Here is a 16,476-nt window from a genome sequence, read left to right as displayed (position 1 = left end):
TGAAACAGAGACACACATTGCTGACAAAGTTCAACTCTTTGTCTAGCCTATTTTGGATCTGGAGCATTAGGGTATTCTGGGATTTTCTCCTACATCTGCTGTCAGCCCTCAGGCTGCCATCCAGGGGGAACCTGTCCATCACTATGCCCACCACTAACGCTGCCACGTTGATGTTGCCTCTCTGATGTCATTGAGCCTGTAGCTGCATGTGGCTCTTCTACTCGGTGACGGTGGGTGGGTGTCATCTGGGTGGAGTTGTGGGTGGAGCTGGGTGGGATAATGGTGTGTGTGTATATACATACATACATACATACATACATACATACATACATACATATATGTTGTATTTCTGCTGATAAATAATATATTCATATATATTATATATATGGGTGATGGTGTTAACTTGGTTAGAACTGACTTGGATTTGATTACCTTTGTATCATTGTCATTTAGTGCTGGTTATCACGTAGTTTCTTAGATAGAGATAAAAGTTTTTCACCAAACAAATGAATCTCTGTTTGTATGCAATGTGAATGCCGGACCATGACATCTGCAATGACTAGAAATACTCACTTGTCTTATTCAAGCAGGTTGCTGCCGTTTCCAATTTGTTGAACCTCGCAGTCATCATAAATGCAAGCTGTTGTTGCACCTTGTAGAAAGGGTGACCCAGTAAGTTCTCCTAGCTCAGGGGAGAGCAAATCATGGGTTGCATACTGTCCTGGAGCACTCCAGAGTTTGCATTCTTCACATCCTTGAGTCAGTAGAAAAATAGGTTGACCTAAATGGTGTTATCCCCATTGGATTTATGGATTTAATACAGGGAAGTTTCAAGCAGCAATTTCTTTTCATCCTTTATTCAACATCACTTGCTAAGCAGGAATCCTCCTTCACATCCAGACAGTGGAACCATACAGTAAAGTGGGGTGGAATTGGCAGGATTTCGCCTTAGTTCAAATTTCATCTTAGTAAATAGCATAATCAAATTATCTTCAATATAGTTGTAGTCTTACCAGCTCTGTTGTCTATAATATGGAATTAATAATATTGGCCAATATTATTAGCCAATAATATTGGCTAACTTTGCAGGATTGAATTCAACAGGTAAGTTTAATACTATGTGTTTTGAACTTATAAACTCCCATATGTTGCCTCAATTGGGAGGCAAGGGAGGGGGAAATGATGAAACAGGCATTGTGATATCGCAGTATAAACTCTTCTCCTAAAGAATACAGAAAAACAGAATTGGAGGTCTTCTAGTTCAACCCCATGCTGAGGCAGGCAAACTATACAATTTAAGACAAATTGTTGTCCAATTTCTTGTTAAAAACTTCCAGTGTTGGAGCATTCACAACTTCTGAAGGCAAGTTGTTCCATTGATTAATTGTTCTAGCTGTCAGGAAATTTCTCTTTAGTTCTAGGTTGCTTCTCTTCTTGATTTGTTTCCATTCATTGGTTCTTGTCCTGTTCTCATGTGTTTTGGAGAATAGCTTGACTCTCTCTTCTTTGTGGCAACCCCTGAGATATTGGAACACTGCTATCATGTCACCCTTTTCCTTCTTTTCATTAGACTAGATAGTCCCAATTCCAGCAACCGTTCTTTATATGTTTTAGCTTCCAGTCCCCTAATCATCTTTGTTGCTCTTCTGTGTACTATTTCCAGAGTCTCAACATCTTTTTTATAATATGGTGACCAAAACTGGATGTGGGGGTCTATGACAATTCACCACAGCCAGGTCACTGTGGGACAACTCACTGTGGGACAAGAGTTACACTAATATCAAAGCAATGGTAGAATAGAATAATTAAAGAAGGAATGCAAAACGAGGGACAAAATGAAATGTGAATGATAAAAATTAAAATATTTTTATTTATTTTAAATAGTTAAATTAAATTGTTAAATTGTTCCATGACAACTCGTCCCACGGCGAGTTGGCCATGGTGAATTGTCCCGTGGTGACTTGACTACAGCGAGTTGGCTGCAGCGAATTGTCCCATTCTGTTCCAAGGGTCATCTTATCAAAACATTATAGATTGGTATTAACTCCTTCTATACTTGCATTGTAACATTGCACACAAGTAAGGGGCACAGCATGCCTTGTGATTGCATTTTTTTTCTGATGAAATATTAGCTTGCTGTAGGTTTCCTCCTGTTACGAATGCTGGTATAGTGGTTAAGGTGCTGGCCTAGAAACCAGAAGAGGGTGAGTTCTAGTCACCCTCTTCTGGTTGCAGCTCCGACCCTGTGGAACGATCTCCCCGTTGAGATCCGTACCCTCACCACCATCCAGACCTTCCGCGCAGCCCTCAAGATCTGGCTCTCCCAGCAGGCCTGGGGATAGGTTCCCAATTCACCCGCCCGAGTGTTGATTGCTGAACGAAAGTTGTGTTTTATTATTTTTCTTTGTTCACATTTTGTTTTGTTTTTTGATACTGCACCCCCCTCCCTCGTGATTGTAAGCCGCCCTGAGTCCCCTCAGGGAAAAGGGCGGCCTATAAATTTTAATAAATGACAAATGACAAATGCATAAAAGGTGGTCAGTCACTCTCAGTCCAACCCTCCTCACAGGGTTGTTGTTGGGAAAATAGGAGAAGGGAGCATTAGAAATGTGTGCTGCCTTGAATTCTTTGTCAAAAATAATAAAGGCAGGATAAAAATAAAATAAATAAATAGAAAGCTGATAATCAGCTGATGATGCTCTTAATAATTTAGAAATTATTTCACAACTGTTCGCGGCTTTTCCTAAAATTTGCCAAGGAAAAGAGAAATAGGGGCTTTGGGATATACACTGAAGTTTGAATAAACTTGTCTATAAAACTTGGGCCTAAATGTATTTAATTAAGAAGTATGTTTTTTATTTCAGGTGGAACTGTTTTCTGTAATAAAATTAAGACAGGGGCCTGAAAAACCCTTTTAGAAGGATCATGTGGAGTACTGAAATGCAGGAACAATATTTTACCATTTTTTCTAGTTTGTTTCTTTTCACAAAGTCCCAATGAATTTTTCTTTCTTTCTGGTTCCTCATCTGGAGCAACCTTGTAAATTTTGCTTACATTATAAGCATTTACATAGTATGTACAGTTGGCAGTTTTTGCACCCATACTATACCTATCTTGAGAAGATAGACAGATAGAGATGATAGATGGATGGCTAGATGGATGGATGGATTGATTGATTGATAGATATGTTACTATTTTATATGGAGTTGTGCATTTGTCTTTTCTTTGATCCTAAACTGGAGTACATTTAAATGAAATTTTGAGTACAGTCTAATGAACAGAAAAAAATGGACAGGCATAGCTTCTTTGGTGTGGGAAGCAGAACCCATGCGATGCCTGCATAAAAATCAAGCAACTGAATTCGGTGTTTCTAATTACGAGATTTTTGCTGGCAAGCCAAGGACAGGTGTCTGGCTGAAATGTCTGAAAGGCAACAACAGTCAGAGTAGATTATTTGGATCTGCTGTCAGAAACAGGAACATCTTTCATTTATTTATAACCTGGACTGAGGCTTAAGGAATGCCAGAACAGCCTTGCTAATAATCATCTAAAGAAAAGGCAACTCAGAATGCATATACATGTGTGACAGTGGGAAGGGACAACTTTAATTGAATCCTTTTCTTTGATTCTACTTGAATAGAGGTGTTGTTGTTTTTTGCTGGATTTTCCATTTCAGGAGCATATAAAAGGAACCAGGCACAACGTACCAGTGAAAGGTTTATTGGTGCAGCCATATCCTTCCTATTACATTCAGAAGAGTTGTATTGGGGTCTTTGCCCCGACAGTTCAGATTTGCTACACAGGGCACAATGGAGGTCACTGTCTGTGGGTGGGGTAGACTGGCAGCCAGCTGGGAATGATTAGAGGAATATATATACATATATGGCCTCATGACAATCCAGCCCTCAACAGGTAACCCCTGAGGTAGGTGGGTAGGGACAGCCTCCATTTTACTAACAGAGAGAGGCAGTGGAGCAGAGTGGTGCCATGAACCAAAAACCTATGCCATATGGTTTGCTGCCTCACTAGAGGCAAGAGTCAGGCTTGGCCTTTTGTGTATATCTTTTATTCCACGTACATAGAACAGATTTATGGAACAGGACTTCACAGTTCATAAGAGTCCCTGCATATTGACCCAATAGGATAGCACTTCCGGAATCTTGCTCTGAACGTTTGCTGCATGGTGTTTGTGCATATGTTTGGCCTATGAATCAAGCACAAATGCAATGTACATGACTGAATGAATGCAACTGAAAAGGGAGCAGGCTTTTCAGATGCTAAAAGTTCAAATTTAGTGAACAAAGCCAATGCATCTTTTGTGCAATTTAGCTTTGTCACAAAATCTGATCTTTATATGGCAACTGTAGAAGAAAGTAGCAGGACTAAATTGAAAGAGAACTAGGCAGTTGTCAGCGGGAGATACAAGGGTGATATGGGCCTGAGAAAAAGGCAGAAGGTTTTAGGGTCAGGTAAAATCCAGGAGCTAGAAACTATTGCTTTGACATATCAAAAGGCAAATGAAGACAATCCTTTATCCCTGTAGAAAGCTTGTACAATACAATGTATATTTTGCATTCTACAAATGCAGAATATTTTAGCTCTCAGAGCCATCATTCTTATTCATTAATTATCAGGGCCAAACCATCAGTAGCTTTTCTGGAGAAGTGACTCTGTTGGCTCAGCTAGGGTTGCTTAAAGAAATACTAAAATGAGTAATGCAATGACCACGGATAGACTAAAGAACAAAGCACGAGGAGCAATGAAGGTAAAACATGGAAGAATACTAAGTGGAAAGGAGGTGACTGAGTACAACAAGAAGGCTTGGTGGATCAGATAATTAACCAGATTAGGTTTCAGACTTAGCTTCTGTGATTCCAAATTGTCTGGTTGCATGTTTGACTCTCTTTGCAAGAGGGGAGAAAAACAGCATGAGAATACTGTAAAATCTTTTTGGATGATCTCACTTAGAACCATATCCATCATTCAATTTTTACTCCATCATTAGTCAATTTGTTCCTGATATCCAGCCTGTGTCATCAAATTTTACCTGCACTTCTTCCTTCCCTGTGTGAATGGATTTGCTTCCTAGATCACCCCAACACTTTGGACAACCAAGGAAACAGCAAACATAGGCACAGTACTTGCCAAACTGATGCAGGTGCCCACGAATATTGCACAAATACCACATTCCACTTGTTGAACACATCATGGTACTGAAATCCTTGCTGGCAGGCATTACAGTTTGTGGTCTCCAACAGTCCTTATTGCCTTTCCTCAAAAGGAAAGGATCAAAAGTTCCCATAAACATGAAATCCCAGGCAAGGATATCATGCAGAAGAGCAGATGAAGCACACTCTCTTAAACAATCATGAGACTAAGTGGCTAAATTTCAATAAGGAAACATCAGCTATTCTTCCACTTCCTGCTACCACACCAGAAAACTGTTAATTCTGAAAAAAAAAGTATTGCCCTCAACATTCCAAAAGGTTTACTTGCCTCTTCCTTTGTTAACCTGCTGCTATTTTTCCCACTGCAAAATAGTTTAATCTGCTTGACCTCTCTAGACAGGAGACTAATAACAACTGGCTAAGGTGTCTACGTATTCAGATCAATATATGGCACAGCACTACAACAAGGTCTGTTCAGAAGGAGCATGGGTGATAGTGACTGGAATTATATTCTGTTTCTGTCCATAAGAAGGCAGCAATTCCTCTTGCTCTGCCTTGCCCAAGTTCTCTTCTGATCTGGAGCTTCTGGGAGGGTTATGACTCAGCTGCCAATTGGACTAGACCTATGATCAGTTCAAAAGCCACTGCAGGAACAGCATGAGGAGAACAGCTTATCCCATAATGCCAGGAAAGAACTAGTAGACATATAGCAGCCTGCTCATACTGGCATGTGAAGTTCATTGTATTCATCTCGCCCATCTTCATCAAAGTTTGGCTCTGCATCTTCCGAGTCTAGCTGCAAGTGAGAGGGAAGAAAGGAATAAGTATCCATTCAATTACAGTGGGTATCTCTGTTACAAGTCAAAAGCGTTGGGGATGTTGGAGGATGGTCGAGAGCTATCTGGGAAAATGTGTATCTGCTATTCTAATGCAGTAAGGAAGACAAATATTAAATTGCTTGTTCTTCCTCTTCAAGTGGTATCTGCATGGCATACTTTATAGCAATAGGACTTAGACATATATACCACTTCACAGTGCTTTTACAGCCCTCTCTAAGCGATTTACAGAGTCAACCTATTGCCCCCAAACAATCTGGGTCTTTATTTTACCGACCTCAGAAGGATGGAAGACTGAGTCAACTTTGCGCTGGTGAGATTTGAATTGTTTAACTGCAGCTAGCAGTCAGCTGACGTAGCCTGCAGTACTGCACTCTAACCACTGCGCTACCTCACCACCTTATAGAGCATGCTATCCATTTGGCGAAAGTAAATGTGCATAATGATCAAATAAAGATTAGTTCTCTTAATATCTTACCGCTTTCAGTTCTCTTTCGTGAAAGAAACGTGGCAACAGGTATCGCCGTAGAGGAACTGTCATGATCAGGACAAACGGGAAAGCCAGTGATGCCACTGTGGATTTTACCACCCATAGCAATACAAGGCAGGCTAGTTGGATGCATGTGAAGAGATTCATTCGCCAAGTCTTCACCTGAAGGAGAAAAACGTGTTAAGAAATCTTGTGCACAGAAGCAACAACCTGCTTGCAAGACAAAGATTGATAACCAAAAAAAAAAAACGGAACTTGAAAATAATAACAACATTATGAAACATCAACATCTGCCTATCCCATGTCCTTGGGAAGGACTCGATGGGAGGACAAAAATGCCAAATCCAGTCTGAAATCTGGTTGACTGTGCGGTGAACAACAACAACAATAATAAAAAAATTGTATGTTTGAGCCCCAGTGACTCTCAGTGAAGAAAACTATAGGAAAAAAACAACAGGAATAGAAACATTAGACAATAACTATTATTAAAACACACAGTCTCTATATTCTTAATAGCAATAGCAGTAGACTTATATACCGCTTCATAGGCCTTTCAGGCCTCTCTAAGCGGTTTACAGAGAGTCAGCATATTGCCCCCAACAATCTGGGTCCTCATTTTACCCACCTTGGAAGGATGGAAGGCTGAGTCAACCCTGAGCCGGTGAGATTTGAACCGCTGACCTGCTGATCTAGCAGTAGCCTGCAGTGCTGCATTTAACCACTGCGCCACCTTGGCGCAGTGGTTAAAAAATTGTTTTGATGATGCCATCCCAATCTCCATTTACTACTTCTACCTGCAGACATTCTTCTCTTGCCATCCAATGGATTCATTGTTTACCTTCTCAATTCCCCTGAAAATATACTACAGTACCTTGATAACATAAACGTGATCAGGGTGATGCTTGGATGGCATGAAGATCAGGAGGAGCCTTTCATATAACTGAATGCCAGTCAAAGATGTCACGCCCATATACAGGAAAACCCCAAACAGCACAGCCAATGGAATCTGACGTAGTATACTTCCCATGGCAATGGAAAGACCTGCAAATAGCACAGAATGTTCCATTTTCTTTCAAAAAATACCTATATAACTATAGTGAGAATATAAGACAATGCCTAAAATGGCACATGTAAATTTTCAAGGAATTCAGAAGAATGGCGCTGGCAGAGAGATACAAATATAGTGGTACCTCAGTACTCAACTACTTCAAAACATATCAAATTTGGTATTCAACACATTTTGATGTTAAAATGTTGTCCTGGTACTCAGCATTTGTTTGCTATTCAACACATTGCAATAGAAAGTAGGGGACAGCTGCAGAAGACAGACGGAAAGTCGTCTATGCTGGGAAGATTGCTGACACAGGAAAAATAGGAAATCCTTCCCGGCTGAAACAGTGTCATGTCACATGGTTAGTTTGGTACTTTGAGTACTTGTCATGCCTCCTGGAAACACATAAGGGTGAGTACAGATAGTCCTTGAGTTATTATCATAATTGAGCCCAAAATTTCTGTTGCTAAGTGAGACATTTCATAAATGAATTTTGCCCCATTTTATGACATTTGTTGCCATAGTTGTTAAGTGAATCATTGCAGTTGTTAAGTTAGTATCATGGTTGTTAAGTGAATCTGGCTTTCCCATTGATTTTGCCTGTCAGAAGGTCACAAAAGGTGATCACATGACCCTGGAACACTGCAACCGTCATAAAGATGAGTCAGCTGCCAAGCGTTTGAATTTCAATCGCATGACCAGTGGGATGCTGCAACAGTCATAAATGTGAAAAATGGTCATGTCACTTATTTCAGTGCTGTTGTTAACTTCGAAGTCACTAAATGAACTGTTGTAAGTCAAGGACTACCTGTACCGAGGTACCACTGTATACAGATTCATAGTTTGGAAGGCAGAAGAAGATCTGCTGATTTTATTGTTTCTATGATTCTGAGAAAATCATCTGCTCAAACCTCCAACCCAACTAAAATATATATTAAACAGAAGATGGTGGCTCAGCAGATTAATCTAACTTCATCAAGTGAACATAATCACAGAGAACATATTCCTCTGAGAGGAACTCACCAACAAGACCAGCAATGAGCACTCCTGTCACACGTTGTTCTTTCACTTCCTTGATCTTTGGCTTCTCACCAGGTGCTATGGCCTTGCTCATTACAGTAAGGGCATTGACATGAGTGATAGAACGGACAGTGGCAGCCGTGAGCCAAGGCAATCCCAAAAGGGCACAAAGTCCTCCCATTGTCCCAATAAGCAGCAAATCAAGATGGAAGCCTGACCCCTTCAAAAGCTTCCGTTCCTTCTTGCTGACAATCAGACTACAAAAAATGGCAACAGAACATACGTGAGTTTCAAAAACACTCTAACACTGCTTTGCTTTACTAAGGGAAATATAAAAAAGCCATGGTCTTAAATGTTTTGCAACAACTTGTTTGTTTTTTTAGTTAGTAAAGAGATGGGGCACATTGGCAATAAATGAAAAAGCAGAGCCAGCAATTAAATTCTATACTGCAGATAAAGCTTCCTGTGTTACATGCTCATAATAGTTACTGGAAGCAATGAGAACATTCTTGTGCAATGTGGACAGAAATAATTTTTAAAATCCTCATTGCTGTGTGTGTGTGTGTGTGTGCGCACCCGTGTGTGTGTGTGCGCGTGCGCCCATGCTGGTCTTATTGTATTCGGGTCTTATCCCATGTAAGATTGAGATTGTCTTGGCAACGTTTCAGCAAGGTCCCACTTGCCATCTCCAGGCTAGTGTTTTTGGCTTCGTGCTTAACACCAGCCTGAAGATGGCGAGTGGGACCTCGCTGAAATGTTGCCAAGACAATCTCAATCTTACATGGGAAAAGACCTGAATACAACAAGACCAGCATACCTATACCTGTGAAAATCTAGGATGGTAAATATGAGTAACCCAATCTATAGCATAATGGTCTGGCACTTACGTGGTGATCTGGGTTTCCATAAAGATAAGGATGAAGACGAGTAGTGCAGGAATGGCAGAAGCAAACATCATCCACAGGGGAAAAGGCTGCTGGCTTCCTAAGGGATGGATGAACCAGCCCCGTTTATCTGGGGCTGTAACTGACAGTACTGAGGGCACATTCAACTTCTGTAAGGAGAATATAACATATCAAGACACCAAATGTAAAAATAGGCATGAGATAATGGCACATATGTATCCACACAGCTTTTTAATTCTTAATAAACCCTAGCCCTACCAGTGTTGCTATGCATGTACAGAACTCCCAGCAGCCCACCCCTTATATTTGTACACCATTTAATCCAGGGATTAACTGTTTATCTTTATAACAGAAGCCAACTAGGAAGAAAAACAATCTTATATGGCTCAATTCAAAATATTTCCTAAATAATCTCAATAGTTAATATGTCTGTGTGTATAGTTTTTAGCCTTAAATTGGTTTCTCTATGAAATCTAGATGGGAATTTTAGCTTTTAACTACACTAAAGACATGCCTGCTTCTATCATCACAATTATCCTAACTCTCCAGATTCACACCACAACATAACATTTGGTCCTATTTGGAAGACCAGACAAACAAGTAATTGTCCTTAGATGACTCCACATTTAACAAAACCTCCCACTGAAGCAGAGGTCAGCTGATCAATACATCATACAACATGACTAGGACACCCTTTATTTTCTGCATGGCAGCCTTCTGAACTCCTGAATGTTAAAAGGCATAAATTCAGAGTTCTGCATGCACAAGGTTAACTCCAATTTGATGGAGTTAGCAGAGATGGCCAAACTGATTGAAGAAAAAAATACAATTACTTTTGTTTCTTGGAAACTTGGAAATTACTTGGAAACCGCTTCTGATTTTGGGCTTGAGGAGGAAAAAAATGACACTTTGATTTTGGGTTTGATCGATTAATGGGTTTATTGTTATACAAGTGACTAGTTTGTAATATTATTATGTAAAAGTAAAAAGTTGAGGTTTGATGTTACTATCTTATTATTCTACTGCAATGAAGGGAATTGGAAGTCAATGCCTTTTCTTTCTTTTTTTCCCTTTGCCATACACTTTTCCCTTTCCCTTTTTCTGCTCTATTTTCCAACTATTTCCTTTTGTATTTTGTATTATATATTATACACTAATAAAAAATTAAAAAGCAAAAAGATTAACTCCAAATGCCTAGAAAAATCAATGTATTTTAGTTCCCATGAGATGGTGAATACTTTGGACAAGCAACACCAACCTGTGTATATGTATCGGTAATAGTATAGTCTACCAGAACCATGACAAGTATGGAAATAGGGATTCCAAAATCTCCAATGATTCTCCGGACCTATAGAACAAACATGGGAGATAACAATGAACATAAGATAAGTTGGAGATATTACTGGGGGATCAAATCTACCTTCTTAACCCAATTTTTCCCAACTTCTGAAGAAATGTCCCTTATGACATAGAAGGGCAATTCTAAGTAAAAATACATTAATAGGGTAATAATACACCTTTTGAAGGATAATAACTACATCTTTAATACTCTATGTCTCTTTATCTCTCCATTGCCAGTTCCATTGAACCTACCTGGCCAGGTTCAAGATGATTTATTTTGAACACTCTCCAGGTTTAAAACAACTCAGGGGCATTTTCACTTTTAAATATAGTGGAAACTGAGTATTTGCAGGGAGAAGAGGGAATATCTTTTGATTCCATAGCTATGATTTTGGCCAAGCTATCTATTAAGAAATTCACAAAGAAAGACTACTTCATTTATTATTTTTGGGGATCCTAATTTTATTGTGAATTAGAATGAAAAAGACAGATAAATCAGCTGAAATAGTTGCATGGGAGAAAAGCCACAATACATTTTTACTCAGAACCAGATCTTAGGTTTACCTTTCCTCCCAAAAAACGGCTGTTCTTAAACTTGCGCATAAAAAAGGCAATGAAAAATGTCCCCAACATGAGGATGAGGGATAGAAGTGCTGTGTTGGGTTGCATTCGGATATCAAGGGCTGTAGAATCGGCAGATAATATGCTAGTATTCAAATTTCTTTGAAGATTTGGTGGATAGAATCGCAGCAAAGGATGTTCTGCAAATATCTGGGAACACAGTATAGGGAAGAAAAGCATTTACTACTGTATCACTCCTTTCAGCCACAGAAATTGTAGCTGTTAAAACCTTTTATTTAGAGCCAGAATGACAGCGGGTAGTTTTAAAAAAGATCAAAACTAGTAAAGAGTCACATGCCTATCGGTTATTTTAAACTGAATCTGACAGCTGATATAAGCAGCTAATCACAAATTCTTTGGAGATAGGCTTACCTTGTACAGTTTGTAGAATGTTTCATAAATGAAGATGAGGGAGATGAGGAAGGCAAAAATCTCCTGGGTGAAGGGTGTAATGTAGCGCACTAAGAAGCTGCCTTCAGCAGCTACAATAATGATAATGAAGACAATGAGCCAGAAGCCAATCCACACCCGACCTGTCAAATACTCGATGTTCTGGCTCTGACAAAACTGGCAAAATAAAAATAAAAATGGGAGTTTAGAGACATCACCTAAGTCTGCCTTCTAACCTTGCATAGTTTCCTAGCCTGTCCTCGAAAACACCCCATAATATGATCTCCTAAGTGTCCGTTTTTTCAAGAAGACAACACTAATTGAAGTTTATCAAAAACTGCATAAGATTGCAGTAGAGATAATATAAACTCTAATTTGTATATGGAGGAAGTTTCAAAGAACCCACAGTGGGTTCCACATAGCCTATTTCCCAACATCCACTGTCTTGTTCTATTAAGCCTTACTAGGCTACTTTGAGATAGAATTGCAATTTATTTACCCAACCTTTCTTCCAGTTTAATACACTATAGAATACTAGCCACATGATTGCCAAACCTGCAGAAGTTACAGAGAGACCCTCTGGGTGCACAGTTCTTGCAGGCAAAGATAAAAAACATTCAAAGCAGCAGCAAAATCAGCCATGTTGGTCATTGATTAAGATACGGCTATAAAAATTGAATAAATATATAAATTTTTGCTGTATACTATTATAAAGCAACACATTACCATCTTAGCTAAGGCAATGAATTTATTTTAAGTTATTAAATTGAGACCAATGCTCTTATCCTAGGTACAATTTGCTGAAGTATGAATGCACAACAATTGACAACTATTGGATCTATTTGTGGAGATTAGAAAACTGTTTTTTTTAAAATAATATGAACCATCACTAGCTTTAAACAGGCCAAATCTAGATGTTACTTGAGCAGCATAATGGCTTCATAAATACATGCTACCAAAAAGATCAAGTCTTTGTGTAGTATGGCTCCTATATGTTATGACGTAAAAACACCCATATTGGTAGCCAACTTTAATGAGATAGTAAAAATAGTTTCAGCATAGCTGAGAAACACTTCATACAAATCATTTCTCACATGTCTTATCTGTTCAGTATTTTGACAGCAACTGTAATACCCAAATAATGTGTGAATTAGACTATAAATGAGCTTTACAGGGATATTATATGTATGTATGTATGTATGTATGTATGTATGCATGCATGCATGCATGCATGCATGCATGTATATGTATATGTATATTTGTTTGTTTTCTGAGGTTTTTCAGATGGTGGGTTTCCTCCCCGTAGAGGTACGATATTTGTTTATAATATTATATATATATATATATATATATATATATATATATATATATATATATATATATATATATATATATATATATATTATAATATATATAATTAGAGATTGTTAAAGTAATAAGCAAGGATTTTTTAATACCTTGTAAAAAGCTTCTTCAAAGACCAGCAGGGGCCCTGAGAAACCAATGATAAGGAGTGGCTGTGCACTCAAAAGTGAAAAGAGCATGCCCAATACTGATGTGGAAATAATCAATTCTGAAACACCCATGAGACCATCTGTCTTCTCACCTGTAAAGAGAAAGCAATGCCTTTAGGATACATTGCAATTTTGCAGTTATAAATAACAATGCTGTTTCTTTTCATATCTGGGGTTTGCTCAGATCCGGACAGGCTTGGACTCTGACTGGGTAGATTCGGGCGAGTTGACGGGGATGAATCTTGTGGAGACCATCTGGGATGAGTTTGATCCTGTGACCCCCAAGGGCATGGACAGGATTATGGGGAGACTCAGTGCTACCACTTGTGTGCTGGACCCGTGTCCCTCTTGGTTAGTCTCGGCTTCCCGGGAGGTGACATGAGGCTGGCTCCAGGCGATTACCAACGCTTTGTTGAGAGAGGGGTTCTTTCCCACCGCCTTGAAGGAGGCGGTGGTGAGGCCCCTCCTTAAGAAGCCTTCCCTGGACCCAGCTTCTTTAGCCAACTATTGTCCGGTCTCCAACCTTCGCTTTGTAGCGAAGGTTGTTGAGAATGCGGCAGCACGTCAGCTTCCCCAGTCCCTGGATGAAGCTGTCTACCTGGATCCATTTCAGTTGGGTTTCAGGCCTGGATACAGCACGGAGACGGCATTGGTCGCATTGGTCGATGATCTCTGGCGGGCCCGGGACAGGGGCTGCTCCTCTGACCTGGTCCTATTAGACCTCTCAGCGGCTTTCGATACCATCGACCATGATATCCTACTGCGACGACTCGAGGGGTTTGGAGTGGGGGGGCACCGTTTTTACGGTGGTTCTCCTCCTACCTGTCGAATTGGTCGCAGTTTGTGTTGACTGAAGGGCAGGGATCGACCTCGAGGCGCGTCACTTGTAGGGTGCCCCAGGGGTCGGTTCTCTCACCCCTCCTGTTCAACATATATATGAAACCACTGGGTAAGATCATCCGTGGTTTTGGGGTATGGTATCATCAATATGCTGATGATACCAACTTTTCATCTCTCCCCCAAACCACCCAAACAATGCCCTTGACGTGATGTCCCGATGCCTGGAGGCTGTGCAGATCTGGATGGGGAGGAACAGGCTCAAGCTCAATCCCTCCAAGACGGAGTGGCTGTGGTTTCCGTCATCCTGATTTGTGCATCTTGTTCCATCTTTGATGATAGGGGGAGAAATTTTAGCCCCCTCAGAGAGGGCCCGCAATCTGGGCATCCTTCTGGATACGAGGCTTAGTTTAGAAGAACACCTGACGGCCGTGACCAGGGGGGCCTTTTACCAAGTTCGCCTGGTATGTCAATTGCACCCTTCCTGGATCGGGATGCTCTGTGCACAGTCACTCATGCCCTTGTCCTTTCTCGCCTGGACTACTGTAACACTCTTTACATGGGGCTGCCCTTGAAGAGCACCTGGAAGCTTCAACTGGTCCAGAATGTGGCTGCATGGGTTATCATGGGGGCACCTAGGTACTCCCATGTTACACCCCTTTTAGGCGGCCTGCACTGGTTGCCGGTTGTCTTCCGGGTGCGATTCAAGGTAGTAATTATGACCTTTAAAGTGCTCCATGGCTTAGGCCCAGAGTACCTGCGAGACCACCTACTGCCACCGGTAGCCTCCCATCATCCAGTGCGATCCCACAGAGTTGGCCTCCTCAGGGTGCCGTCGGCCAGACAGTGTCGGCTAGTGATCCCCAGGGGGAGAGCCTTCTCTGTGGGAGCGCCTTCCCTCTGGAATGAGCTGCCCCTGCAGCTTCGTATAATCCCCGACCTCTGGTCCTTCCGACGCACCCTAAAAAGTTGGCTTTTCCAGCAAACCAGCCTGGCTGAACAAAACAAAATTAATTATTGATCACTGTTAATTTTAATTTGATTTTTTAAAAAAAATATCATTGTCAATTTTAATTGGGTTTGGGATATTCTATTTAATTTTTTTTAAACTTTTGTATTATGTGTTTCTTTTAATGTTGTACGCTCCCCTGAGTCCTTGGGAGAAGGGCGGCATATAAATCTAATAAACATAAACCTAAACCTGGGGTTTAGAGAGACAAAAACACTTTTTTTCTCAATAGCCCCTGCTAATGAGTCCTTCCATACATATCTATTCTATTATTACACCTGGATTCTGGAATAGATTAAATATGGCCCACAATTGCATCTGTAAGAGACATACACAGAGAAATACCCCACCTCACACATATCCCAACCCTCCAGCTAGGTTCTTATATCACACTAAATTTGATTTATTTAAGCACAACATGTTGAATAATCTATTATTGCCTGAGTCTATATACTGTGTTATGATTCATGGCTAATAAACCACAATGGCTAGACTCATTTAAAGTAAAACTAAATAAACAACATTATGGCTTAATGCAATGTATGAAGCTATCCTATGCACATAATTCTTAGGGCCAAACAACTGATGTTCAATCTGTTCCATCTCTATTGGCTCTGAAGAGGACTGACAATAACTAGTTACTTATGAGCAACTGTGATTTTACAGTGGTCATCTGTGAATTCACACATTATAGGTTCTATATCTGTTCAATATGCTGTCAGGAACGCTTCAGAACTATTTTTTTTGGCAACCTGTGTTAATCATTAGATAGAATATAGATCAATCTTCCACTGAAATCCTTAGCTCTGCTTTTTCAAGAGGCAACTGGACTTTTTGGCTTTTCTTTGAGCTCAGAGCTGAAGAAGCTTCTTGGATGAGATGCGAAATGTCTTCAAAGAAAAAACAGAAAGTCCAGTTGCCTCTTGAAAAAGCACTTTTGGGACAACCATGACTTGGATGATTGAGAATCCCCTTAGACACTTAGCTCTGGAACATTCCAAGGTATAGGGAATAGCCATATATGTGAATTAGACAAACCCTCTTGAAAAAATATAAATTAGAGTAGAATTTAACTGACAGATTTTGAACTGATTCATTCAGCAAAATCATATGGTGAACAAACAATGTCAATTGCCTATCTGCTTCCAAGTGAACTCACTGCAGTGGTACCTACCTTTAAATTCTTTAATCAGAGCTGGATAACCTTTTTTTTCCTTTCAACAACCCCATTCTTTTGGGAATAATCTGTAGGTATGTGCATGTCCATGGAGGGACTTAAGCAGGGGAAGATGGT

At 40.2% G+C, this 16,476-nt stretch overlaps 1 protein-coding gene across 1 annotated transcript in view; it reads right to left on the bottom strand.

The window, feature by feature from the left end:
• Positions 1-3,704: 3,704 nt before the first annotated feature.
• SLC4A3 (solute carrier family 4 member 3) overlaps positions 3,705-16,476 on the bottom strand; it is a 61,664-nt gene continuing 48,892 nt past the window's right edge. Inside the window, exons 15-23 of the mRNA XM_032221944.1 lie at positions 13,280-13,428; positions 11,805-11,999; positions 11,376-11,582; positions 10,729-10,818; positions 9,453-9,619; positions 8,569-8,822; positions 7,366-7,535; positions 6,483-6,656; positions 3,705-5,964 (exon numbers count right to left, since the gene is read on the bottom strand). Of these exons, the coding sequence (XP_032077835.1) occupies positions 5,887-5,964; positions 6,483-6,656; positions 7,366-7,535; positions 8,569-8,822; positions 9,453-9,619; positions 10,729-10,818; positions 11,376-11,582; positions 11,805-11,999; positions 13,280-13,428 (1,484 nt within the window). The 3' untranslated portion in view covers positions 3,705-5,886. The remainder of the gene's footprint in view (positions 5,965-6,482; positions 6,657-7,365; positions 7,536-8,568; positions 8,823-9,452; positions 9,620-10,728; positions 10,819-11,375; positions 11,583-11,804; positions 12,000-13,279; positions 13,429-16,476) is intronic.

Source organism: Thamnophis elegans, chromosome 1, assembly GCF_009769535.1.
Source record: "Thamnophis elegans isolate rThaEle1 chromosome 1, rThaEle1.pri, whole genome shotgun sequence".
In the NCBI taxonomy this organism is placed as follows: domain Eukaryota; kingdom Metazoa; phylum Chordata; class Lepidosauria; order Squamata; family Colubridae; genus Thamnophis; species Thamnophis elegans.
The sequence above is the reverse complement of the archived record's forward strand: the minus strand, read 5'-3'. Positions and strand labels throughout refer to the sequence as shown.